Below are 26,067 nucleotides of genomic sequence, written 5' to 3'. Positions count from 1 at the left end.
CTCCTGACTAGGAACTATATCGCCGTTCCTTCACTGTCGCCGGGTCGAAATCCTGGAACTCCCTTCCTAACAGCACTGTGGGTATACCTGCCCCAAATGGACTGCAGCGGTTCAAGAAGGCAGCTCACCACCACCTTCTCAAGGGAAATTAGGGATGGGCAATAAATGCTGGCCTGGCCAGTGATGCCCACATCCCATGAACGAATTTTAAAAAAACTTTGCTGATGATAGAAAATAGACTGATGGGGCTGTAATTGGCCAGATTGGATTTGATCTGATTTTTGTGGACATGACATACTACATTTTCAGGTAGATGTCAGTGTTGTAGCTGTACTGGAACAGCTTGGCTACAGGTGCAGCTAGTTCTGGAGCACAAGTCTTCAGTACTACAGCGTACAGCCAGGATATTGTCAGGGCCCAGTGCATTAACACATTTCTTGATATCGTGTAGACTGAATCAAATTTGCTGAAGACTGGCACCTGTGATGCTGGGAACCTCAGGAAGAGGCCAAAATGGATCATCCATTTGGCATTTCTGGCTGAGGAGAGTTTCAAATGCTTCAACCTTGTCTTTTGCACTGATGAGTTGGGCTCCCCCATCATTGAGGATGGGGATGTTTGTGGAGCCACCTCCTCTGATTGGTCTGGATGTGGCAGGACTGTAGAACTTTGATCTGATTCATTGGTTGTAGGATTGCTTAGCTCCATTTAGAACATGCTGCTTCTACTGTTTAGTGTGCATGTAGTCCTATGTTGTAGCTTCACCAGGTTGGCACCTCATTTTTAGGTATGCCTAGTGCTACTCCTGGCATGCTCTTCTACACTCCTCATTGAACCAAGGTTAGTCCCCTGGCTTGAAGGTAATGGTAGTATGAGGGATATGCCAAACCGTAGGATTACAGATTGTGGTTGAATACAATTCTGCTGCTGCTGATGGCCCACAGCGCCTCACTGATGCCTGGTTTAGAGCTGCTAGATCTGTTCAGAGTCCATCCCATTATTTTTATTCTTTCACGGGATGTGGGCATCACTGGTTAGGCCTGCATTTATTGGCCATCCCAAATTGCCCTCGAGAAGGTGATGGTGATCTGCCTTCTTGAACCGCTGCAGTCCACATGGTGTAGGTACACCAACAGTGCCAATAGGAAGGGAGTTCCAGGATTTTGACCCAGCAACAGTGAAGGAACAGCGATACAGTTCCAAGTCAGGATGGTGGGTGGCTTGGAGGGGAACTTGCAGATGGTGGTTTAGCATGTTGATAGTGCCACACAGCACGATGGAGAATATTCTCAATGTGAAGACAGGACTTCATCTCCACAGGGCTGTGCGGAGGTCACTCCTACCAATGTCAAGGATAGATGCATTTGTGGCAGCTAGATTTGGTGAGGACGAAGTCAAGCAGCTTTTCCTCCTTGTTGGTTCTCACCACCTATCACATGCCCAGTCTGGCAGCTATGTCCTTCAGAACTCAGCCAGCTCAGTTATTAGTGGTGCTACCAAGCCACTCTTGGTGATGGACACTGAAGTCCCCCACCCAGAGTACATTCTATGCCCTTGCCATCCTCAGTGCTTCTCCCACGTCTCTACGTTCAACATGGAGGAGTACCGATTCATCAGCTGAGGGAGGGTGGTAGGTGGTAATCAGCAGGAGGTTTTCTTGTCCATGTTTGACCCTATGCAATGAGACTTTATGGGGTCTGTAGTCAATGTTGAGGACTTCCAGGGCCACTCCCTCCTGGCTGTATACCTCTGTGTTGCCACCTCTGGGATGGTGATGGAGTGGGGACATTGGCTGGAAGGTATGTTTCGGTGAGCATGACTATGTCAGCTGTTGCTTGACTAGTCTGTGGGACAGCTCTCCCAATTTTGACAAAAGTCCCCAGATATTCGTGAGAACTTTGCAGGGTTGACTGGGCAGGGTGTGCCTTTGTCATTTCCAGTGTCTAGGTCGATGCCAGGTGGTTTGTCCGTTTTTATTCTTATTCGACTTTTATGTCGTGATTTGATACAACGGAGTGGCTTGCTAGGTCATTTCAGAGGGCAATTAAGAGTGAACCACATTGCTGTGGGTCTGGAGTCACATGTAGGCAAGACCAGGTAAGGACGACAGATTTCCTTCCCTGAAGGACATTAATAAACCAGATGGGTGTTTACAACATTCTGGTAGTTTCAAGATCATTAATTAGACTCGCTTTTTATTCTAGATTTATTAATCAATTGTATTTAAATTTAAAAGTCCCCAGCTGCCATGGTGGAATTTGAACTCATGTCCCTGGAGCATTAGTCCAGGCGTCTGGATTACTAGCCCAGTGATATTATCACTATGCTACCATCCCCTGCTTGCAACCTCATTGTCCTATTTATTCCGAGTTGAGTTTCCAACCCCATAACTTTTCCATCACTAAATCTGTCTGCTTCCACTTCTGTAGCATGGCCTGACTCCACCCCTACCTCAGCTCATCTGCTGCTGAAGCCATCATCCTTGTCTTTGTTACATCCAGGTTGACTATTCTAATTCTGAGGATGGCCACCCATCATATACCTTCTGTAAACCTCAGCTCATCCAAACCTTTACTGCCCTTATGCTATCCCATACCAAGTCCTGCTCATCCAACCTCTCAGAATTCACCATTTCTCTGATTCTTGCATCTTGTGAATAGAGTCATAGAGTCATACAGCACAGAAACAGGCCCTTCGGCCCATCATGTCTGTTCCGGCCATCAAGCACCTATCTATTCTAATCCCATTTTCCAACACTTGGCCCGTAGCCTTGTATGCTATGGTGTTTCAAGTGCTTATCTAAAAACTTCTTAAATGTTGTGAGAGTTCCTGCCTCGACCACCCCTTCAAGCAGTGTGTTCCAGATTCCAACCACCCTCTGGGTGAAAAGAAATTTCCTCAAATCCCCTCTAAACCTTCTGCCCCTTACCTTAAATCTATGCCCCTTGGTTATTGACACCTCCGCTAAGGGAGAAAGTTTCTTCTTATCTACCCTATCTATGCTCCTCATAATTTTGTATACCTCAATCAGGTCCCCCCTCAGCCTTCTCTGCTCTAGGGAAAACAACCCTAGCCTATCCAGTCTCTCTTCATAGCTGAAATGCTCCAGCCCAGGCAACAGCCTGGTGAATCTCCTCTGCACCCTGTCCAGTGTAATCACATCCTTCTTATAGTGTGGTGCCCAGAACTGTACACAGTACTCCAGCTGTGGCCTAACTAGTGTTTTATACAGCTCCATCATAACCTCCCTGCTCTTACATTCTATGCCTCGGCTACTAAAGGCAGGTATGCCATATGCCTTCCTAACCACCTTATCTACCTATGCTGCTGCCTTCAGTGATCTATGGACAAGTACACCAAGGTCCCTCTGACCCTCTATACTTCCTAGGGTCCTACCATCCATTGTATATTTCCTTGCCTTGTTAGTCCTCCCAAAATGCATCACCTCACACTTCTCGGGCCCCTTCACCCCAAAATTAGTGTTTATGCTTTCAGCCACTCAGGCCCTACACTCTGGAATTCCCTCCCTAAACCCCTTTCTAATTCCCTTCCCTCCTTTAAGACCCTGCTTAAAATCCATATCTTTGACCAAGCTTTTATTCACCCTTCCTAATATTGCCTTCTTTGGCTTGGCATTCACTTTTTCCTTGCTCTTCATTTAAGTGCCTTGAGATGTTTTTTCTGAGTTAAAGGTGAAGTTGTTATTGTTCATTTGTTGATCTTGATTTAGTTTAAAGTAGACCACAGTAGTATCTTCACATTAATTTAGTTTCTTTCATGAGATGCACTGGCATGATACAAATAAAACTTTAAGACTTAGCACAGATATGATTTGCAAATTGAAAAATTGCATTACAACAGTAATATCCTATGACTGCTCTTAAAGTCTGTGTCAACTCTGAACCTATTATATTTCATGCTAACCTCTTTAACCTCATTTAGTTGATCTCTCTTGGCTTCGTAATTGTCACAATTTATGATATTGACAAAAGGAAAACAAGACACTGTTCATGCACTTATTTCATACACAATACTATTGAGATATTCAGTTACTGTTTGTCCCATCCATCAAATGTGGCAGACTGTTTCATTATTAATTTCATTTTTAATACTGTCTTATTGCTGTATTTTTTTCCAAAAGCATTTAATGTGTGTCTCATTTTTGTACATGCTTGTTGGTATTGTTCACATATGGATTGGAACTGCATTCTTTTCACACAAAGCCACATTGAGCACCATGTTACACCTCTGTGCTATCTTCAAATTAACAAAATATTTTGCTCAGAAATGTAAAGCTTCCAAAATGTATTCATCACGACTTGCGATATTGATCCAGTATGAGCAGAGAATGTCCCTCCTTCACTTGTTGCACAGTGAGACTGGTCAGCCAATTAAATTAAGCACACAGTTCATTTTGCCTTGCTTCAATCAAAGTGGTTTCATATGTCACTGGACAGAAACGTTAAACAGATGGTTTTTAAGAGAAATTCCAGACCAATAAGCAGTCTCACATCTGTGTTTTCTGAAGGAGCTCTGCGTATGTTTTATGCCCTCAGCTCACCACTGGAGGTCAATCCTTTGGAGTAGGCAGTATTTGGCCACATGATAAAGAAAGAATCTCCTGTGTCTGAGCAGAGTGAGGTTGTTTCCCATAATGTTTCACAACACTTCAATCGTAAGAAATGTTTTCTAGTAAATTTAAAGTTAGCTAATTATAATTTTGAAGACGACAAAGTTGTTATTGATGTACATCCATCCACAACAGATTCAAATAAATTATTGCACCAATGCCTACTAAGATCCAGAAGATCCCTAAACACTTAAGCATAGCTTTTTAAAATCATAATCTACAATTTAATCTTAGAATTTAAAAAAATAAATAATCTCTTGAAAAGTTAAAGGTTAATGATTTGAATCATTATCAACAAGCTAGTGCAGAGCTCTCATCAACCACATGTATTGCTTTCATCATCAAACCAAAGTCAGGGTAAATTCCATTTAAAACAAGCACAAGTAAATCAACCCAGAGTACAATAGGTTCCCAAACAGGCACTGGCCACATAGAAGATAAATAACATGTTCATTCCAGTTTAAAGTTTTGCGATATGATTAATACCACAATTTACGACAGAGGTATTGGAGTAGAAAATAGTGTGCGCTGTCCATTTTTCATTGGTCCTACTAAATTTTTGAAGCCCATTTTTTTTTTTAAAGCTGTCCTTGGCTGATGCCTGTTAAAGGGCCCCTTTTCAAAATTAGTCACAATGAATGGGACAAGCATCAGGCCTTCCCCACACTTGATTCAATTTAAATGAGACCCGAGGCCCAATTTCAATCAAGCCTCGGGTCGATCAGTTCTGGTGCAAGGATTGTTCACTGCACCCTGTTCATGCTGGCTGGCTGCCGCACATATTTTAGATAAATTTCAAAAGCACTATTCTCTACAAAAGACATCACTGGTTCCCATGCATTTGATACATATCTATATGAGGTTTTAAAAAAGTCTTACATATGCCCACTGTTCCATCTACAAAATCCTACTTCCTGTGGACACGTCTCTACCACACGTTTGCATCAACCTTTTTGCAATATAAATTCACACCTTAAAATGGAAACTGCCTATGTAAACATTTCAGGCTGTAATTACACCCTCATACTATGCTATGGCACCTCAAGTTTTGCATCTCTTCAACCTGTACTGAAGAGAAATAGCTATGCTCCAGTCAACTCTATTTTCCAAATTGCCCTGATGATTACTACTTAACTATAAATAATACTAAATCAAAGTATATCAAAATAATGTTCTTTCACTCTGCCAGTTTAATGAGTGTTCTCTTGAGAATTCAATGTGCATACAGTCAAACATCCTTTCACATTGTATAAGTATGGCTAAATTGAGTCATAAGATCATTTATGGCACAGAAGGAGGGCATTCAGCCATTGACTGCATGTTGGCTGTCTGCAGAGCAATCCAATCAGTCCCATTCCCTGGCTCTATCCCTGTAACCCTGCAAGTTTATGTCCCTCAAGTGCCCGTCCAATTTCTTTCTGAAATCATTCATCAACTGTACTTCCACCATCCTCATAGGCAGTGACTTCCAGCTCATAGAGTCACTTATGGCACAGAAAGAGGCCATTCTGCCCATCAAGTCCATGCCAGCTCTCCACAGAGCCATCCAGTTCGACCCAATTCCCAAAACAAAGATCATAGTCCTAAACCAATGACCCCCTCACTGTATAAGAAGTATCTTCCTCACATCTCCCCTGCAACTCTTGCTCAAAACCTTAACTCTGTGTCCCCTAGTCCTTATACCACCAACTAATGGGAATAGCTTTTCTTTGTCTACCTTATCTAAACCTAAATAGGTCAGGACATAAGCAGATAAGAATGTTAAAAGGTCACTGAGCCCATCCAACATGTCTTGTTCAGTCCCCTTCAGGACTCAAAACTACTTTCAATCAAGTCTTGGTTTTGTACCTACATCCCCCTTCCCTACTGATATTAAGATTTGACAATAAATGTTTATTTCTCCCCTTCAACTGTTTATCTAAAGCTTCTTGCGAAATAGGGAGCTGCTACACTTTCATTAATTATCTCAATCTATAGCTTTAGGGGTTAACAAGTCATATATTTCCTTGTATATTCTGCAAAATCATAATCAATTAATTCTAAAATGCCAGATGTTCACTTACTTTATTTATCTATTTTGTATTTATTTAGAGATACAGCACTGAAACAGCCCTTCGGCCCACCGAGTCTGTACCGACCATACAACCACCCATTTATACTAATCCTACACTAATCCCATATTCCTACCACATCCCCACCTTCCCTATATTCCTCTACCACCTACCTATACTAGGGGCAATTTATAATGGCCAATTTACCTATCAACCTGCAAGTCTTTGGCTGTGGGAGGAAACTGGAGCACCCGGCGAAAACCCACTTGGTCACAGGGAGAACTTGCAAACTCCGCACAGACAGTACCCAGAATTGAACCCGGGTCGCTGGAGCTCCGCTCCAGTTGATCAACATGTACGTCCTGGTACAACACAGCGAGCGGCTGACCGTCTTCCAACAGCTCCCACTGCTGCTGGCGACGTCCAGGCCGGTCATCCTAGGCAGTGACTTCAACTGCATCATCGATGCAGCTGGACGATCTGGCAGAGACGACAGCAAACTGGACGCTACGTCCAGATTCCTAATAGAAACAGTTAAAGATGCCAAACTGCACGACGTCTTCAGCAAACCTGCAGACGGAGCGTAGCGTAGATACACCTGGTCAAGATCGGACGGGTCTGCCCGTTCCAGGATTGCCTACCTGTTTGTGTCCCACGCTGTCACAGTCGGATCCACCAACGTCAAGCCGTTGTTCTTCTCCAACCACTGCCTCTTACTGGCTGACTGTCACTTACAGGACGACCAGCGGGTTGGCAAGGGGACGTGGAAGCTCAATGCTACACTGCTAACCCCAGAGAACATTGAGGAACTCAAAAGGATTACAAAGGGTCGAGGACCGTGAAACCCCTCTTTGAGTCTCCAGTTCACTGGTGGGAAGTGATCAAGGAGAACATCAAGATGTTCTTTATCCGCAAAGGGGTTAAGAGGGCGAGAGAGAGACAGAGGGAAATGTCCCGATTCCAGAAAAGAATGCAAAATCTGCTCCGGCTGCAATCGATGGGGGTCGAGGTCAAGGAGGACCTATAAGAGGTGAAGAGCCAGCAGGCCTCGCTCTTTGCCACGGAGGCCTCCAAGATCATCTTCCGGTCCAGAGTCCACTCCATCGAGCAGGATGAGACGTGCTCGCGTTACTTCTTCCAAAAGGTACACAGAGAGAGCTCTGTTATCAGCAGCCTGAAGGAAGAGGATGACTCGGTGACGTCTTCGCAATCCGACATACTAAGGATCAGCAAATCCTTTTATGCTGGGCTGTATGACGCGAAGCCCACAGACAGCAGAACTTCCCAGTCCTTCCTGTCATCTATCACAGAGGTCTTAGATGACAGCACGAAGGAGAGACTGGACAAGCCGCTAACTCTGGACGAGCTGACAAAGGCCGTCGAGTCCTTCGAGACGAGTAAAACTCCCGGAAGCGACGGCTTACCGGTCGAGTTGTACTCGGCCCTGTGGGACTGGGTCGGCCCGGACCTGCTGGAAGTATACGAGAGTATGCTGCTGGCCGGCAGCATGTCAGAATCCATGAGGAAAGGCATCATCACCGTCATCTACAAGCGGAAGGGGGAGAGGGCAGAAATCAGAAATTGGCGGCCCATCTCACTGCTTAATGTTGACTACAAGATTCTGTCCAAAGTCATAGCCAGTCGAGTCAAGTCTGCTCTGGAGTTGGTGATCCACCCCAATCAGACCTGTACTGTACCCGGCAGGGAGATCTCCAATCGCCTCACGCTACTCAGGGATACGATCGCCTATGTAAGGGAAAGGAGGGTGGACACCTGCCTCATCAGCCTGGACCAGGAGAAGGCTTTTGACAGGATATCGCACACCTACATGATGGACGTGCTTTCCAAAATGGGGTTTGGGGAGGGAATCTGCAATTGGATCCAACTGCTCTACACAAACATCAGTAGCGCAGTCTCAATCAATGGGTGGGAATCGGTAAGTTTCCAGATCCAATCTGGAGTCAGACAGGGCTATCCTCTCTCCCCGGTCTTGTTTGTTTACTGTATTGAACCCTTTGCTGAGTCTATTAGGAAGGATGCGAGCATACGAGGGGTGACAATCCCAGGCAGTGGAGGCACTCAGGTTAAAACCTCTCTGTACATGGATGACGTCGCCGTCTTCTGCTCGGATCCGCTGTCCGTGCGCAGACTGATGAGCATCTGCGACCAATTCGAACTGGCCTCGGGAGCCAAACTTAACCACGGCAAGAGCGAGGCCATGTTCTTTGGGAACTGGGCTGACCGATCCTTTGTCCCCTTCACCGTCAGGTCAGACTACCTGAAGGTGCCGGGGATATGGTTCGGAAGGGCCGGGGCGTGCACCAAAACCTGGGAGGAGCGAGTAGCCAAGGTACAACACAGGTTGAGCATGTGGGGGCAGCGATCTCTCTCCATTGTGGGTAAGAACCTGGTCATCAGGTGCGAGGCGCTCACGTTGTTGCTGTACATGGCGCAGGTCTGGCCCATACCCCACTCCTGCGCTGCAGCGGTCACCCGAGCCATTTTCCGCTTCATCTGGGGATCTAAAATGGACCGGGTCCGGAGGGACACGATGTTCAAACCTCTGGATAAGGGCGGGAAAAACGTACACAACGTCGCCCTCATCCTGATGACCACCTTCGTGTGCGGCTGCATCAAGCTGTGTGTAGACCTCCAGTACGCAAACTCCAAGTGTCACTACATGCTGAGGTTCTATCTGTCTCTGGTGTTGCGAAGGTTGTGCCTGGGCACATTGCCGCGGAAAGCTCCATCCAGTTGGATCATGCCATATCACCTGTCCTTCGTGGAGCAGTTTCTGTGGGAAAACACCTTTGACCACCGATCCATCAGGCAGTGGTCTGCACGGAATGTCCTCAAGGCCCTACGGGAAAAGGAGACGGTGGATCCTGTCGGATGGTTCCCCGAGCAGACCGCCAAAGTCATTTGGCGGAATGCCTCATCACCAGAACTTTCAAACAAGCACCAAGATGTAGCTTGGCTGGTGGTGAGAAGAGCCCTCCCCGTCAGATCCTTCATGCACGCCCGAAGTCTCACCCCCTCCGCACAGTGCCCCCGCGGTGGCTGTGGTGGGGAAGAGACGGTTACCCACCTCCTTCTGGAATGTGTCTTTGCAAATCAGGTGTGGAAAGAGATGCAGTGGTTTTTATCGAGGTTCATCCCAAGCAGCTCTGTAATACAGGAGTCTGTGCTCTATGGGCTGTTCCCAGGGACGCACACCGGGACAAACATCAACTGCTGCTGGAGGACTATCAATTCGGTGAAAGACGCCCTTTGGTCTGCCCGAAACATGCTGGTCTTCCAGCGCAAAGAGTTGCCCATGACCAAATGTTGCAGACTGGCACATTCCAAGGCCCAGGACTACGTGCTGAGGGACGCACTAAAGCTTGGGGCAGCGGCAGCAAAGGCTCAATGGGGAAAGACCACAGTGTAAGGTCCCCCCACCAAGCTGAACTGAGGGGCTGGATCCATGGGAAACCCCTCAAACTGTATTGGGAAAATTTTCGTTTGCTGTAAAATGTAAAAATGCATCTGGCATGACAAATGAAATGGAAGGGTTGTGAGGCAACTCATGATTGTATTGAAGGAAACTGATCTCCCTTGCAATGTTTGTATTTTTTGGTGCTGTTTGAAAATGTTTGGTAATGTATTTTTTTTTTTACAGATTTCTATGAATAAAGTACATTTTGGAAATAAATTTAAAAAAATTGCATCCAGTCAAGTGCTTTCCAATCTGTGCCCTCTTGGGTTCCTTTCACTTCTATCCTTTAATTGTATTTCTTAATGCATTTTTTCTTTGTAAATGATTTACTTTCTTTTATAATTTCTCCAACTTTACTTGCATCCTGGCTGCATGCTTTATGTGGCATGTGCAGAATAACTATCATTTATTGCCAGCTGGTTTCAACATGGAAGGCAATTCAAACATAAATGAACCCATTAGCAGGGTCCTCATGCTGTGAAATAGCAGCCCTAACTTCGAGACATTTATTTTGAGTTTGGCAGTGAAAACATAACAATTTGTTGACATCTATGGGGAAGTTGCTGGCGAGCTCCAGTTTTTACAAGGCTAACAGCAGAGCGGTGCAATTGTCCAGCGTTTTGTGTGAATTCACAAATCACAATGTATCTTTTCCTCGTCTTAAACTGCTGGGTTTTTTATGCATTGATAATAGTGTGTGCCGTGAGCTAGCCTTTTTTTAAAGCAAGGTCTGGGCCCATATTTATTCTAAAACTATTTTAAATTTTTAGGGAAATGGACAGTCGGTGGTGATAATCAAAGTGGATGACGTGCCACACCAACCTTTTGTAGTGCTTTATATTCTTAATGACTTAAAGTGCTTAATGACTTTTAATTGAAAAATGATCCTAAGGTTTTGCAGTTTTAATTGATGTTATGTTCCCTGTTTTAATATGTTCTCCTTGCTTTGTTTTAACTCTTTCCCTACCATTTCACAATGTCTAGCCAGGAAGGAAGGCAAGTGATTAGATCCCAGATAACCACCAATGCAAAAGTAACAAATTGCTAACATGAGCAGCAAGGGCTAACTTGCCCTTTAACTTGCTCTGCATTCTGTGTCTCCTTCCCTTGGCATTCTCTCAGAAGATATGGCCTGAGATTAGTTGCAATGGGAAAGACAATATTTTGCTAATAAAACTATTAACAAATTAGAGACTGTGATGTGAAATGCTTGTAATTTTACAAAAAAACTGTGTGCAATCATGATATTTCATTAATTGCTTGTTTTCAATCAGCTGTATTTTGTTTAAGGTAAAAGATCCATTCCACTGTTCAAAGAGCAGAGGTATTCACCCGGTGTCCGGGCAACATTTATCCCTCAACGACACCTGAAAACAGATCATCTGGTCATTTATTTTATGGCAGTTTGTGAGACTATGCTATGTGCAAAATAGTTGCCACATTTTCTACAATACAACAATGACTACATTTCAAAACTACTTCATTGAGTGCAAAGCACTCTGGGTCATCCTTAGATTATGAAAGGTGTTATATAAATGCTTATTCTTTATTTCTAAATCACAGTAACCTGGATTGATTATTTTGGCTATTTATAGCTTGGGCTCTTTTCAGTCCATTTGCCCTGACAAAGATTGCAGTTACAGACGTTGAGAGCCATCACGCAACATTTAATTTTAACTATACCCCCAGTTTTAACCTAGCCTGCGACAAGGGTTCAGGTTGGAGGCCTGTTTTACACTTGCCCAATGTTACTTTCCATTGAAGTCAAGGTAGCTAGAAAACCCAAGAGACAATCTGGACAAAGAAGCAAGAAGCAGGTCACAGAGATATTGCAGTTGTAGGCAATTCTTTGCTGAGGAAAGTGGATAGCTATGTATGCCGTAAGGACAATATTTACAGGATGGTGAACTGTCTACCTGGAGCTAGAGCAATATGTATTGAGGAAAGGTTGGCAAGGATACTGAAGGGAGCACATGGGGATGCTTTGGTACTAGTGCACATAGGGGTAAATGACATAGAAGAAATATTATAGAAGCCTCAAAAACCTCATATATGAAGATGGTTTCAAAACATAAAGACAGAGGATGCAAAATAATATTTTCTTGTATATTTCCAGTATTTGGGAAGCAGGGGAGTTTACCAAAAGAATTTAGGAGGTAAATGAGTGGCTGGCAGTGTGGTGTGACAGCAATAATGTTACCTTTATAAATAACTGGGAATCCTTCCAGAATAAACAAGATTAGTACAAGAGACACGGACTAAACTTAGATCATGTAGTGACTTGCAAGGAACATTCGAGATAGCAATAGAAATCATTAAAACTAGAGAAATGGTGGTGCACGAAGGAAACAGGATCTCAAATGAGAACGATGGTAGGGTAGAGGTAGTCAACAAGCAGAAATGACACAGAAAAATCAGGAACTCATGAACTGGTGACCAGGTAAAAGCAAAACTATAAGATATATATACATGAATAGTAGAAGCATTAGAAATAAGACATCAGAACTGGAAGCACCAGCTGTCGCATTATGGAACTATTGTGTGGTTTCTCAGAAACATGGGTAAATCCTGAAGATGGACATGAACATAGCATTCGGAGTTGAGAGAGATTCCTCCCCGGGGGACTGCACCTTGATGTGGTGAGAAGGCTCACAAGCTCATATGATCCTTAGAGTTCTGCTGGTGGGAGTATACTTCCAATAAGACTCCCCAGTTGAGACATATCAAAAGGTAGGAGCCAAACTAACAGCAGTCCACCAGTCCTCCTGGTAAGGGATTTTGAGTCAGGCTAATGAACTGTCCATGTCAAAATGCCTTTTGCTATGGAAACAGCCCAGAGATAAGGCAAATCTATTACAATCTGCAGATATAAACAATTGTGGCGAACCATAATCTGCTGAGTATAAGGCAAGATGATACTCAAATTGAGTTAAATATGTTGCTTTGGACAGGCAGGAGTAGAAGTGGTTTGTCTCATGTACCACTAGACAAAGTAGACTCTAACAATAGTGTGATTAGTGTGGCCAAAAAAAGAAATGGTATGGCCCTATATGTAGGGACATCTGGGAGGTAAAAAGATATTGATCATGTGGGAGGCAGAAATCTACATAATGGTCAGATAACACCAATGCTAAAAATGCAAGCTAACAGTAGGGGCATGTTACACAACAGCTGCTGGTGTGGGGGTTGGGGGGGGAGGGGGTGAGGGAAGGTGCAGGGGAAATGTTAACTGCTAACAGGTAATGGGTTTCTCTCAGGAAACAACCGGTTTCAGTTCGTTTTCCAACTGCCCAACCTGAACAGGAAGGAAATGGATGCCCACAACCAGAACTGGTTGCAGAGGATTGCCTGCCGACACTCAATTGAGTGGGAAGGAAAAGGAGATTCCATGGGGTCATGCAGTGGTTGGTGGTGAGGGGAATGCAGGGGAAAGCATCAAGGGGAGGAGATACTCAAACTTCCCTTGTGGAGCACTCCTGCAACACCTGGCTGCACAAAGGAAAGTAAATTATTTACCAGACAACATCTTCAGCTTCTCGAAACTCCCCACACTGGCCTTCACCTGGAGGGAATGCCACAGCGGTTTTCCTATTCAGGCCCAAGTTAAAATCACTATCAGGATTCAATGATTTGATCAAATGCTAATTAGTATATGTAAGCAACTATCAGTTAAAGTCAGATTTGGTGGGTTCTGAGCCTCTTTCTGGCTTGTAAGTAACCTGGGACACCCCACTCCCCCAACCCCCAGATTTGCATATGAAGGAGGACAGTGTGCTCAATGAAGGGAAAGGGAGGGTATGGGACAACAGCAACATTATTTCAATGGGAGAATCATCACTAACAACAGTAACAACAGCTTGTATTTATATAGTACCTTTAATGTAATAAAACATCCCAAGGCGCTTCACAAGAGCATTATAAAACAAAATTATGACGGTGAGCCACATACGGAGATATTGGGTCAGATGACCAAAAGCTTGGTCAAAGAGTTTGGTTTTAAGAAGTGTATTAAAGGAGGAAAGCAAAGTCGAGAGATACAGAGGGATAGGGAAGGCATTCCAGAGTTTGGGGCCCAGGCAACTGAAGTCATGAACACCAATGGTGAAATGATTAAAATCAGGGATGCTCAAGTGGCCAGAGGGGCAGATATCTCAGAGGGTTGTAGCACTGGAGAAGATTACAGAGATAGTGAGGGGCAACGCCATGGAGGGATTTGAAAACAGGATGAGAATTTTAAAATCAAGATGTTGCTTGACTGTGAGCCAGTGTAAGACAGCGAGCACAGGGGTAATAGGTGAACGGCTCTTGGTATGAGCTAAGATATGGGCAGCAGAGTTTTCGATGACCTCAAATTTACAGAGGGTAGAATGTGGAGACCAGCCAGGAGTGCATTGGAACAGTCAAGTCTGGAGGTTACAAAGGCATGAATGAGAGTTTCAGCAGCAGATGAGCTGAGACGGGGTGAAGTCGGGCGACGTTACAGAGGTGAAAAGAGGCAGTCTTAGTGATGGTGCGAACATGTGCTCGGAAGCTAATTCCAGGGTCAAATGTGACACCAAGGTTGCAACATAATATAAACTAGGATAACCCATGTGGTTTAGAGACAAAGTTAGTAGATTTAGTATATGTCCGCTTCTTGACCAAGTATGTCACGGATGTCACAAAAGATAATACTCATCTTGATCTGGTATTGTTAATTTCCAGCAAACGTACAAGCAATAGAGGCTGTGGCATGTTTGGGAAACAGCAACCAAAAAATGATAACTTTTAACACAATCTGGAAGTCAGAAATATCCAAGATCGGGAAGCTAGTATATAAATTTAAAAGGGTTAATTTTGATGAAATGAGGGAACACCTATAATAAATAAATTGGGGAAGGTTGTTCACAACAATTCAAAGAAGGTAAATGGAATACCTTTAAAGACATAATGCGAGCATGTAGGACATTCTCAAAACCAACAAGCTCCAAAACAAACATTTGAAAAAAGTAGCAAAGAAATTAAAAGTGTATGATGGAGACAAATGACCTGTAAAAATCCTGGAGGGAGAAAATGAAAGGGGCTCACTGGGATTAATACAAGAAAATGCAGAAACACATTAAAAGGGTGATCAGCGGGGCAAAAACAGAACTGGAAAAAAGGTATAGCAGCTGAGCTTAAGCATAATAAAAATTCTTTAGATACCACAACTGCAAAAGGGCAGTCAAAGAGGAGCTGAAAAATTGTGCTGGGGAAATAGGCTTGAAACAAAGGATGCAAACAAAATAGTAAATATTCTGGATAATTACTTTCTGCGTGAATTCGGATGGGAAGACATACTAAACATACCCTCTCCAAACAAAAGTGGTCACAAATAAAATCAGTGACTTCACCATATGAGGTAAAAGCTCTATACAGGCTAAACTGACAAAACAAATAAATTCCCAGGGATAGATGATATTTATCCCAGCGTGCTGATCGAGTCTAGGGAAGAGATTTGTGAAGCACTGACAATCAGTATGAAGGATAGTAGGGAGGCACCAATAGACTAATCTGGCGGCCAGATACCAACGCAGTGTCAAAACAAACACAGACCACAATAGACTCGTTATTCTTACTTCTATTCCATGTGAAATAATGGAATTGATCATCAGAAGTAAGTATGAAGATCATCTGTACAACAATAAGCTAGTTATCAGCAGTCAACATGGATTCAAAATAGAAAATTCTGCCTCAAAAATCTTCTCAACATCTTTGAGGAAGTGACAATCCAAGTGGACTGTCAAACTCTTATTACTTGGTGCACCCTGTCATCCAAATGGCTCTTGATAAAGGCCAAAACAAAAGGATATTAGTTAAACTCAAAGCTGTGGTTAGTTAGAGTAAACGTTGGGAATGGATAAGTAACTAGCTGATGGATAGGAAACAACCAATACTTCTTAAAGGAATGAAGGTGGGGGCCGGGGCCTGGGTGTTGCGGTGGTGGGGGGGGGGGGGGGGGGCAGTACTTAAGCAGGTGCCCGGGGTTTGATGTCTGCACCATGCTTACAACCCAGTTTTGTTAACAACATTTTTGGTCTCTCCTCCTAATATTTCTTTCTTTGCTTTGGCATCGATTGAAGTATCTTGAGACATTTCTCAACCTGGAAAAGAGGCATCTGAGGAGTGATTTGAACTTCTTCATACGCAGTCCAGCTGCACACAACCTTGCTAAAATCTCCACAAATACATGAAAAGGAGCATTCACCTTTCCACTTTCTTCAAAAAAGAATTTTTGTGGCTTTCCACACTTCATTACTTTATGATATTTCGAAAGGAAATTCCATTTTTTAGTTACCTACTCCATCCCTTTCTCTGGCATCTGTCTGAGGCTGAACAAGTTGGTTCATAACCTTGATGTCATATTTGACCCTGAGATGACCACGTATCCACGTCATCACTAAGACTGCCAATTTCCACCTCTGACATTACTGACTCTGCCCCTATCTCAGCTCATCAGCTGCTGAATCCTCATCCATGCTTTTGTTACCTCTAGACTATTCCAGTGCACTCCTGGCCTGCCTCCCACATTCTATCCTCTGCAAATTTAAGGTCATATAAAAATCTGCTGCTCTGTCCTAACCTACTCCAAGTTCCATTCATCTATCACCCCTATGCTTGCTGACCTATGCTGGCTCCCGGTTAAACAAAGTTTCGATTTTAAAATTTTCATTCTTGGTTTCAAATCTCTCCATTGCCTTGCCCCTCCTTATCTCTGTAATCTCCGTCAGTCCCACAAACCTCTAATTCTGCACTTTTAATCATTCCACCATTAGAATTAGAACATTACAGCGCAGTACAGGCCCTTCGGCCCTCGATGTTGCGCCGACCTGTGAAACCATCTGACCTACACTATTCCATTTTCATCCATGTGTCTATCCAATGTCCACTTAAATGCCCTTAAAGTTGGCGAATCTACTACTGCTGCAGGCAGGGCGTTCCACGCCCTTACTACTCTCTGAGTAAAGAAACTACCTCTCACATCTGTCCTATATCTATCACCCCTCAACTTGAAGCTATGTCCCCTCGTGTTTGCCATCACCATCCGAGGAAAAAGACGCTCACTATCCACCCTATCTAACCCTCTGATTATCTTATATGTCTCTATTAAGTCACCTCTCCTCCTCCTTCTCTCCAACGAAAACAACCTCAAGTCCCTCAGCCTTTCCTCGTAAGACCTTCCCTCCATACCAGGCAACATCCTAGTAAATCTCCTCTGCACCCTTTCCATAGCTTCCACATCCTTCCTATAATGCGGTGACCAGAACTGCACGCAATACTCCAGGTGTGGTCTCACCAGAGTTTTGTACAGCTGCAGCATGACCTCGTGGCTCCGAAACTCGACCCCCCTACTAATAAAAGCTAACACACCATATGCCTTCTTAACAGCCCTATTAACCTGGTTAGCAACCTTCAGGGATTTATGCACCTGGACACCAAGATCTCTCTGTTCATCTACACTACCAAGAATCTTCCCATTAGCCCAGTACTCTGCATTCCTGTTACTCCTTCCAAAGTGAATCACCTCACACTTTTCCGCATTAAACTCCATTTGCCATCTCTCAGCCCAGCTCTGCAGCCTATCTATGTCTCTCTGTACCCTACAACATCCTTCGGCACTATCCACAACTTCACCGACCTTAGTGTCGTCTGCAAATTTACTAACCCACCCTTCTACACCCTCTTCCAGGTCATTTATATAAATGACAAACAGCAGTGGCCCCAAAACAGATCCTTGCGGTACACCACTAGTAACTAAACTCCAGGATGAACATTTGCCATCAACCACCACCCTCTGTCTTCTTTCAGCTAGCCAATTTCTGATCCAAAGCTCTAAATCGCCTTCAACCCCATACTTCCGTATTTTCTGCAATAGCCTACCGTGGGGAACCTTATCAAACGCCTTACTGAAATCCATATACACCACATCCACTGCTTTACCCTCATCCACCTGTTTGGTCACCTTCTCGAAAAACTCAATAAGGTTTGTGAGGCACGACCTACCCGTCACAAAACCGTGCTGACTATCTCTAATGTACTTATTCTTTTCAAGATGATTATAAATCCTGTCTCTTATAACCTTTTCCAACATTTTACCCACAACCGAAGTAAGGCTCACAGGTCTATAATTACCAGTGCTGTCTCTACTCCCCTTCTTGAACAAGGGGACAACATTTGCAATCCTCCAGTCTTCCGGCACTATTCCTGTCGACAATGACGACATAAAGATCAAGGACAAAGGCTCTGCAATCTCCTCCCTAGCTTCCCAGAGAATCCTAGGATAAATCCCATCTGGCCCAGGGGACTTATCTATTTTCACACTTTCCAAAATTGCTAACACCTCCTCCTTGTGAACCTCAATCCCATCTAGCCTCGTAGCCTGAATCTCAGTATTCTCAACAACATTTTCTTTCTCTACTGTAAATACTGACGCAAAATATTCATTTAACACTTCCCCTATCTCCTCTGATTCCACACACAACTTCCCACTACTATCCTTGATTGGCCCCAATCGAACTCTAGTCATTCTTTTATTCCTGATATACCTATAGAAAGCCTTAGGGTTTTCCCTGATCCGATCCACCAATGACTTCTCGTGTCCTCTCCTTGCTCTTCTTAGCTCTCCCTTTAGATCCTTCCTGGCTAGCTTGTAGCTCTCAAGCGCCCTAACTGAGCCTTCACGTCTCATCCTAACATAAGCCTTCTTCTTCCTCTTGACAAGCGCTTCAACTTCTTTAGTAAACCACGGCTCCCTCGCACGACAACTTCCTCCCTGCCTCACAGGTACATACTTATCAAGGACACACAGTAGCTGCTCCTTGAATAAGCTCCACATTTCGATTGTTCCCATCCCCTGCCTTGTGGCTGTGCCTTCAGCTTTCAAGGTAAATTCCCTCCCCATATCTCTCTGCCTCTCTCTCCTCCTTTAAGATGCTCCTTAAAATCTACCTCTTTGACCAAGATTTTGGTCATCTGCTCTAATATCTTCTTGTGTGGCTCGGTGTCAGATTTTGTTTTATAATGTACCTGTAAAGCACCTTCGAACGTTTTATTATGTTGAAGGTGCTATATAAATACAAGTTGATATAGTTTGTTGCCATGCGTTTTCTTTCATTTTTACTTCAAATGTCATTATTGGTTTTATTTGTACTTATTTTCTCTTTCCTCAATCTATTTAATGTTTTATTTGCCTACGTAACTGCACTTCAGAATAATTCATTGTATGGCAAATGCTTTGAGTTTTCTGGGAGGTGAGGTACAATGCCAGATAAATGCAAGTTGTTCTTCCTTACTCTGCTTTGGATCAACAATGAAAGAAAAACTGGACTAATATGAACTTGGTAAGTTCTAAGAGTCCCAAATTCATGGCTTTAATTAATTTTAAACTGCTTAGGTTCTTTTATAAATCGAAGAAACAAATGGTGACTTTTAATCCTGAGTTCAAAATGCTTTGTTTCAATAATTGCTCACGATTGATGGAAATTGTTAAAGATGTTTGGATATTCACAAATCTGATTTTCCCACTGATCAGATCGTATGAATTATATCAACATTCCATTCTTGCATAATATGTTTTCGTCATATTTTGTTTTTGCAATCTTTGTCTATGCTATATTTGCAACATTATTTCATAAAGTCCATCTGCCTGGGCAGAACGCAAAGAGATAAATCAAGTGGAAGGACCTTATGTTCCCAGCTGAGTCCACCTGATTTTCTCCCATTGGCCTCAATTATGGGGTGTGACCTTGCTCACCTGATTTGCCTCTCTTTACTGCCTAAGCTCAGCACTCAGGTCATAATGACTAAGATCTACCCACATGGTTGTACAAAAATTCAAAATTGCTGCAGCAGTTTTAATAACTGTAATAAACTTCTAAGTACATGTGTGTGCACTTGTCATTGAAACTGACGTATGGTGTAAAAGTGGCACAGCCCGTAGATTTTAGCTGGATTTTGTGGTCAGCAGCAAAGTAACGGTGCACACCATTGTCCTCAAGCAAAAGCTGTCAACAAAGATCTAATAATCTCTGTGGTGTGGTTTTCTCCTTTCCCAAAGGCAGTTTAAATCTAGTGGCAAGTCAAGGGGATCTCCAGGCTTCCAGCAGCAGTGCTGTCAGCAAGCTGGGTAAGCAGCCAATCACATTGAAGTATTTTCACAGACTGCAAACCAGGAAGTTAAATGCACTGAATCCCTGCAATTTAAGTATTTCAGATAATGAAATAAATAATTATGATTCGATTAAGGTAGAAGCTAAAGAATAGCTGAAGAGCTTGAAGATACAAACGCACACCCAAAATTAAATCAAAACTTCAGTAAATCTAAGATTGATCTCAAGGAACAGAAATGACTGTTTTGTGGGTTTACTTTCCTCGTTGATCAGCTTCCCTACTATCCAGCCATACTTCTATTTTTACTAAATAATTCTGTGATGCCTAAATTATACCACATTGTAGTAGAGCACAAGGGAAAAGCTTAGGCATGATAAAATATTATGAATAGGTTACGCTTAAAATAAAAAGGTTGAAGGTGTGATTATGAATAAAACTCTGCAGCTCTCTACATGATCCCAATAAAGTGGATATATTGCAGAGTTTTACCTCATCGTTGTGGAACTGTGATCAGTTTCTGGTCTCACTTACTTTGTATGACACTGAGCCCAAAAAGATGACAGTCTTTCAGCCTTAGAAGGTCACAGACTTGAATGAATAATTCTTGGCACAAGGCTTTAACCTGCAAAAAAGAAACATTATGAATTTTTGATGGTATTTAGCAGAAGCAGATTCCAATATTGAGATGCTTTGCCTTCACAGGAATTGAAACTACATACTGCAATTGTGAGCTCACTTTCACAGCTGCAATAATGTATCCTCCTTGGAGTAGAGAATGAAGTGGAAATTTTGCCAAATTGCATAGTAATTTAATTCGGAGATTAAGCTTTTTTCTACTGATATTTTAAATAATTTCAAGTCATAAAAGATGTATTAAATATATTCTCAATATTGCTGCATTTAAGATTAAGTAAGTTCAGTGAACAAAAATTATGGTAAGATCGTAATGAATAGAATCTCCAAACTGCTTACAGTATTTGCCAAAATGTTAAGACCAGTTAGAAATGTCTTTTACTGTTCAAAATGTTACCTCAGGTTGACTTAAGCATGAGGATGTTTCCATTGGTAGGAGTGTATGCAAACAATGGATGTGTGGTTAGTTATAAATGGACTTGTTTTTGCATCTTTGCTCATGGTAGGAATTATCCTCCCATTCATGTTTGGGCCAAACACTGAACATTCAGAGACTATTCAAAGGATACGGAAGGTTCATACACACAACCTCATCTGGCAGTTTCTTCTCTGCACACAGGAGGACTGGACAGATGCAGTATATGGATTGAAGGCACTATTCTCACAGTTTTTGGAATGTAACTCTAAAACTAAGGAAAATTTCATAGCTATATTGACTCCTGTCTTCAAGTGGATTGCATCTCATTTGCAAAACAAAGAAAAATATGCACATGCACAGTGCTGTGCATAGATAAGGCCAGTTTCTAGATGCTCCCATCCATCACAGGAAGGAAAAGAAAGCTAAATGGCAGGGCACCTGAAGGGACTGCCTCCATTTCAGTGTTACTCCCTTTCCTGTAAGCCCAGTGATAAGCTTCTTAGTCCCTAGCATAGAAGAGAGAGGAAATTGGGAAAGAGTAAAAATCTTATTTGTTTGCTTTTCTAGGATCTGAAACTAAGGCACAGGTGAAATATTTTCGTGAGGTTTTTCTCATTAAACATTTTGGCAACAGAAGGGGAGGAGGAATACTGGGAACAGCAGTTCAGCATGTTTGAATGTTGTAATGGGGTAAATAATGATAGGCTCTGGTTTATGTTGGAGTAAGATTCCAAACTGTGGGCTGGTTTTTATGCAGGCAGCGGGGGTCCCGACATCGAGCCAGAAAGACGAGCAGAACCCCACCTTGGCCATTCTTGGGGATCCCCCGACCGCATTTTACATTGCTCAGGCAATTAACTGCCCAGCGTTGGTGTCCTCATCCCTTTAAGGACAGGGATCCCACCTCCAAGAGTACTGCAGGAGGACCAGGAGTAGACATGGAGCCCTGGAATGTAGCTAAGTGAGTTGGGCTTACCAGGGTCAGTAGGCTGGCCCCAGCGAGGGGTGCTGGGGGCAGGGGGTGGTGTGGACGCAAGAGCAGCATCCATGGGCCACAGATTGCCCAAGCAGGAGGGCCTCCCAACCACCCCCAGACCACAGGAAGACTGCCTGGTGGGGGGTTATAACCCTATTGATCGGGCATCCTGTGCCCCACCGATGGCCCAACCACGCCCACTGAAGTACATCCCCCCACCCCCTTCCTCAACCCACCGGCCCCCCCCCCCCCCCCTTGCCTCGCAGGAGCCCGGCCAATTGTCCCCAGCGACGCCTCACAAACTTTCTTTTTTTCCGGGGCCAGCGTCCCTCTTGCTCCTCTCCCTGGCTACAGTCCCAGCAGTGGCCATTGCTCCCAGTGGCCTTTCTGGGACTGAGAGCTGCTGGCCTGCTGATTGGCTGGCAGCTCTTGGAGGCTGGACTTCCTGCCTCAGAGGGGCGGTAGTCCCACCCGAGGCCAATTAAGGGCCTGGGCCACGTAAAATCATGGCGTGGCTCCCAGGCCCAGCAGAGGGGGGCTTGCCACTGACATTTTGGCCAGTGGGCGCAGCCACCCACCCCACCTAAAATTCCAGCCAAAGAGGTGGCCAGCAACTATTTTGCTAGACAATGATGCGTGAATATAAATGGAACTAAACAGAACACATTAAAGTGGATTTTAAAATGTGCCTTCTCTTCCAAACAATAAATTAAAAGGCAGTAAGAGCACCTCATAATTTTTCATAGTAAACTTCAACTCATTGATCTAACATGTTGCTATATTTAACACCCATCATATTATATCCATGTTTGCCATTGTAACATCTACAGTCATCTTCTGCAATTTTTAAGACTGAATGTATTTAAAAACAAAATTCAAACATGCACTGGGTCACAATTTAGAATAAGCTACTTGCTATTTGTATTTTGATGGCATTTCAGAGCATAATGGGTTAAATAAAGAAAGCACTGAATGGGAGCTGCAAAAACCACCACGCCATATGGCGAGAATATTGTGCAAACTTCACGTTTAAATGTTGAAGAAACCATCAAAAGAGCTGTTAATCATTTTAGGAAACAAAATCAATAGAAAGATAAATCGACAAAACCTACATTCACAATAATGTTGAGAGTTTCGTCATTTGGAAGGAAGACACAAACACTCCGGCGGTCCTGCATCACTTTGTTGTTCTGAAAGGTGAACTTGCTCATCACGCCAAGTAGGCTGTAGGATGTTTCTCCCAGGTACCCCAGGATTCTTTCAAATTAAGTCAGAGCATTGAGCTGTAGTGAACTACAGTAGCACACAAATCCTCGACATCACACACAAGAGGTAGGACAGCTCTGGAGGTGTCATAACATTCACTGCAGCTGGATAGGAGGGAAAAGTGATATGTTACCGTCGGATGAAGGAAGCAAGTCAAACTACACTGTAATTAGGATATTCTGGGGCAAGCTTAGACACAACAGTTGACTTAAATGCAAAGGTGAGTTAGCTAATTGCTTTGACAGCTGAGGTTTGAAGGCTCACATTCATTCTTTTAAGACTTGACTTAAAATAATTACATATGTAGAAAAATATCAATTACATTATTAATTCTCAAGCTGCTTTTATAAATCAGCAGAAAATTGAATTATGCCTAAATTTCTTAAACTTCCTATTGTAGGAGGAAATGTTTTGGATCTCAGAGAATGGCACATAAAGAGGGTGCATGTAGAAGGAAAAGGTTTTCGTGGTACTTGGATGAAATGAATTGATTTCCCTTGAGGGGAGAATTCTTCACAGAACATCACAGCTGCTTTTAGAATGAATGCTTTCAAAGAATGCAAACATCCTTTAAAAAGAATCAGCCAGCCAGCAAGCTTAGCATTTAAAAAGCACAGAACTCAAGATCTGACTACTGACGTTTGAAAAGAGTGTATTTGCAGCCAGAAACTGAATACAACACCTAATGCACTAGAATGACAAAGTACCTCTCTAGGGTTGCCTTGAAGCAAACAATCAAAAATGTTCCTATTTCACAAGGTATTAATTTCATTGATTAAAAATAAGAAAATGGTTTCATTTTCACCACAGCACCCATAGAGTAGAGGAATCACAAGAAATAAATAAGCATTTTTCCAGATTTTCCAATTGTTTTATATTAATGCAGGAACATCCAATTAATTAAATGATAGAAAAATTCAATCACCCTATGAAATCCTTGTAACCCTGAGAAGCTGGCACACCTTTGTAGAGTTTGAAGGTGCAATGCAAGCCCGTATCAAAGTGGTTAAATTAATATTTTATTATGTCAATTTTCAGAAAATGTTAAGATGTAATAATCCAAAATTTAACAAAACTCAATCACAGCTTCAATGAACAGATTAATAATGCAAAGAAACTGGCCAAAAAATTGGTAGTACTTTATTCCAATGGGATTTGGCAAAGATTTAAAATTCCTTAACTTAAATGAAATAAACTTATTTCTAGCCTCTTATTACAATCTTACAAATGACAATTGGGTGGCGCAGTGGTTAGCACTGCAGCCACACAGCTCCAGCGACCTGGGTTCAGTTCTGGGTACTGCCTGTGCGGAGTTTGCAAGTTCTCCCTGTGACTGCGGGTTTCCGTCAGGTGCTCCAGTTTCCTCCCACAGCCAAAGACTCGCAGGTTGATAGGTAAGTTTGCCATTGTAAATTGCCCCTAGTGTAGGTAGGTGGCAGGAGAATTGAGGGACGGTGGCGATGTAGTATGGGATTAATGTAGGATTAGTATAAATGGGTGGTTGATGGTCGGCACAGACTCAGTGGGCCGAAGGGCCTGTTTCAGTGCTGTATCACTCTATGACTCTTCTTCTTTGGCCTCCTTGTCTCGGGAGACAATGGGTAAGTGCCTGGAGGTGGTCAGTGGTTTGTGGAGCAGCGCCTGGAGTGGCTATAAAGGCCAATACTAGAGTGACAAACTCTTCCACAGGTGCTGCAGATAAAATTGGTTGTCAGGGCTGTTTCGCAGTTGGCTCTCCCCTTGCACTTCTGTCTTTTTTCCTGCCAACTGCTAAGTCTCTTCGACTCGCCACACTTTAGCCCCGCCTTTATATGACTCTATGATAGTGCAATATGACAAGTTGTTAAAACTGTATCAATGATCATTGTGTATCACAGGTGAGAGATAACTGAGCAGCAGTTTATTACAGCATTGTAACTCTTATGAAAATGTCTCTTAAAAACAAAACTATACTGTGGAAAAATGTTTAGAAGCTGTCTGTAAATGTTCTTGCACAATCTGAAATATGATGCACACTCATCTTATTGAATTTGCAAACTCTCTTCTGTAGGCTACAGAAAACAGTCATTCTTTTTACAAAGTTCACAAAACCGGCAGTTTGCAATAACATATGATGGTAGAACTGTTCCTTCATTGCTAATTTTCAGCTTCAAAAGTAATCTGTATACTTAGTTTAGAACACATGAACCTCTGCTGACTCACAATGCAACTGACTCACACAATGCAGCACTATACCATACACTGCAATCCCATTTCATGATCTAGGTTGGGAAAGACAACAACTGATTACAGGACTGGCTCTACCAGTTCTGACTAAGTGAGGTAGAAAATGCAACTTGGGAAATATTTGCTTAACAGAGGGATTTCATGACTACAATATTGAGAGTTAAATCATGCACCTAGTTTTTATAATTTGCATTTTGACCAAAGCAATGTTTCTTCAGTGTATAAGATACACGTTTATATTTGAGGATATTAGTAGAGGAT

General features: G+C 43.1%; 1 protein-coding gene across 3 annotated transcripts in view; it reads right to left on the bottom strand.

Moving 5' to 3' along the window:
• The window catches only part of frmd6 (FERM domain containing 6), a 159,379-nt gene that overhangs the window by 64,911 nt on the left and 68,401 nt on the right, over window positions 1-26,067 (bottom strand). The window contains exons 2-3 of one of the 3 annotated variants that reach the window (XM_068039098.1): window positions 23,427-23,684; window positions 20,819-20,909 (exon numbers count right to left, since the gene is read on the bottom strand). The exons of 1 other annotated variant lie outside the window; for it this stretch is intronic. In XM_068039098.1, coding sequence (XP_067895199.1) covers window positions 20,819-20,909; window positions 23,427-23,525 — 190 coding nt within the window. In that variant the 5' untranslated portion in view covers window positions 23,526-23,684. The remainder of the gene's footprint in view (window positions 1-20,818; window positions 20,910-23,426; window positions 23,685-26,067) is intronic. One more of the 3 variants, XM_068039099.1, reaches the window with a different exon arrangement.

Source organism: Heterodontus francisci, chromosome 9 (assembly GCF_036365525.1).
Source record: "Heterodontus francisci isolate sHetFra1 chromosome 9, sHetFra1.hap1, whole genome shotgun sequence".
Taxonomy (NCBI): Eukaryota; Metazoa; Chordata; class Chondrichthyes; order Heterodontiformes; family Heterodontidae; genus Heterodontus; species Heterodontus francisci.
Note: the sequence above shows the minus strand (reverse complement) of the source record. Positions and strands in the feature narration are given on the sequence as shown.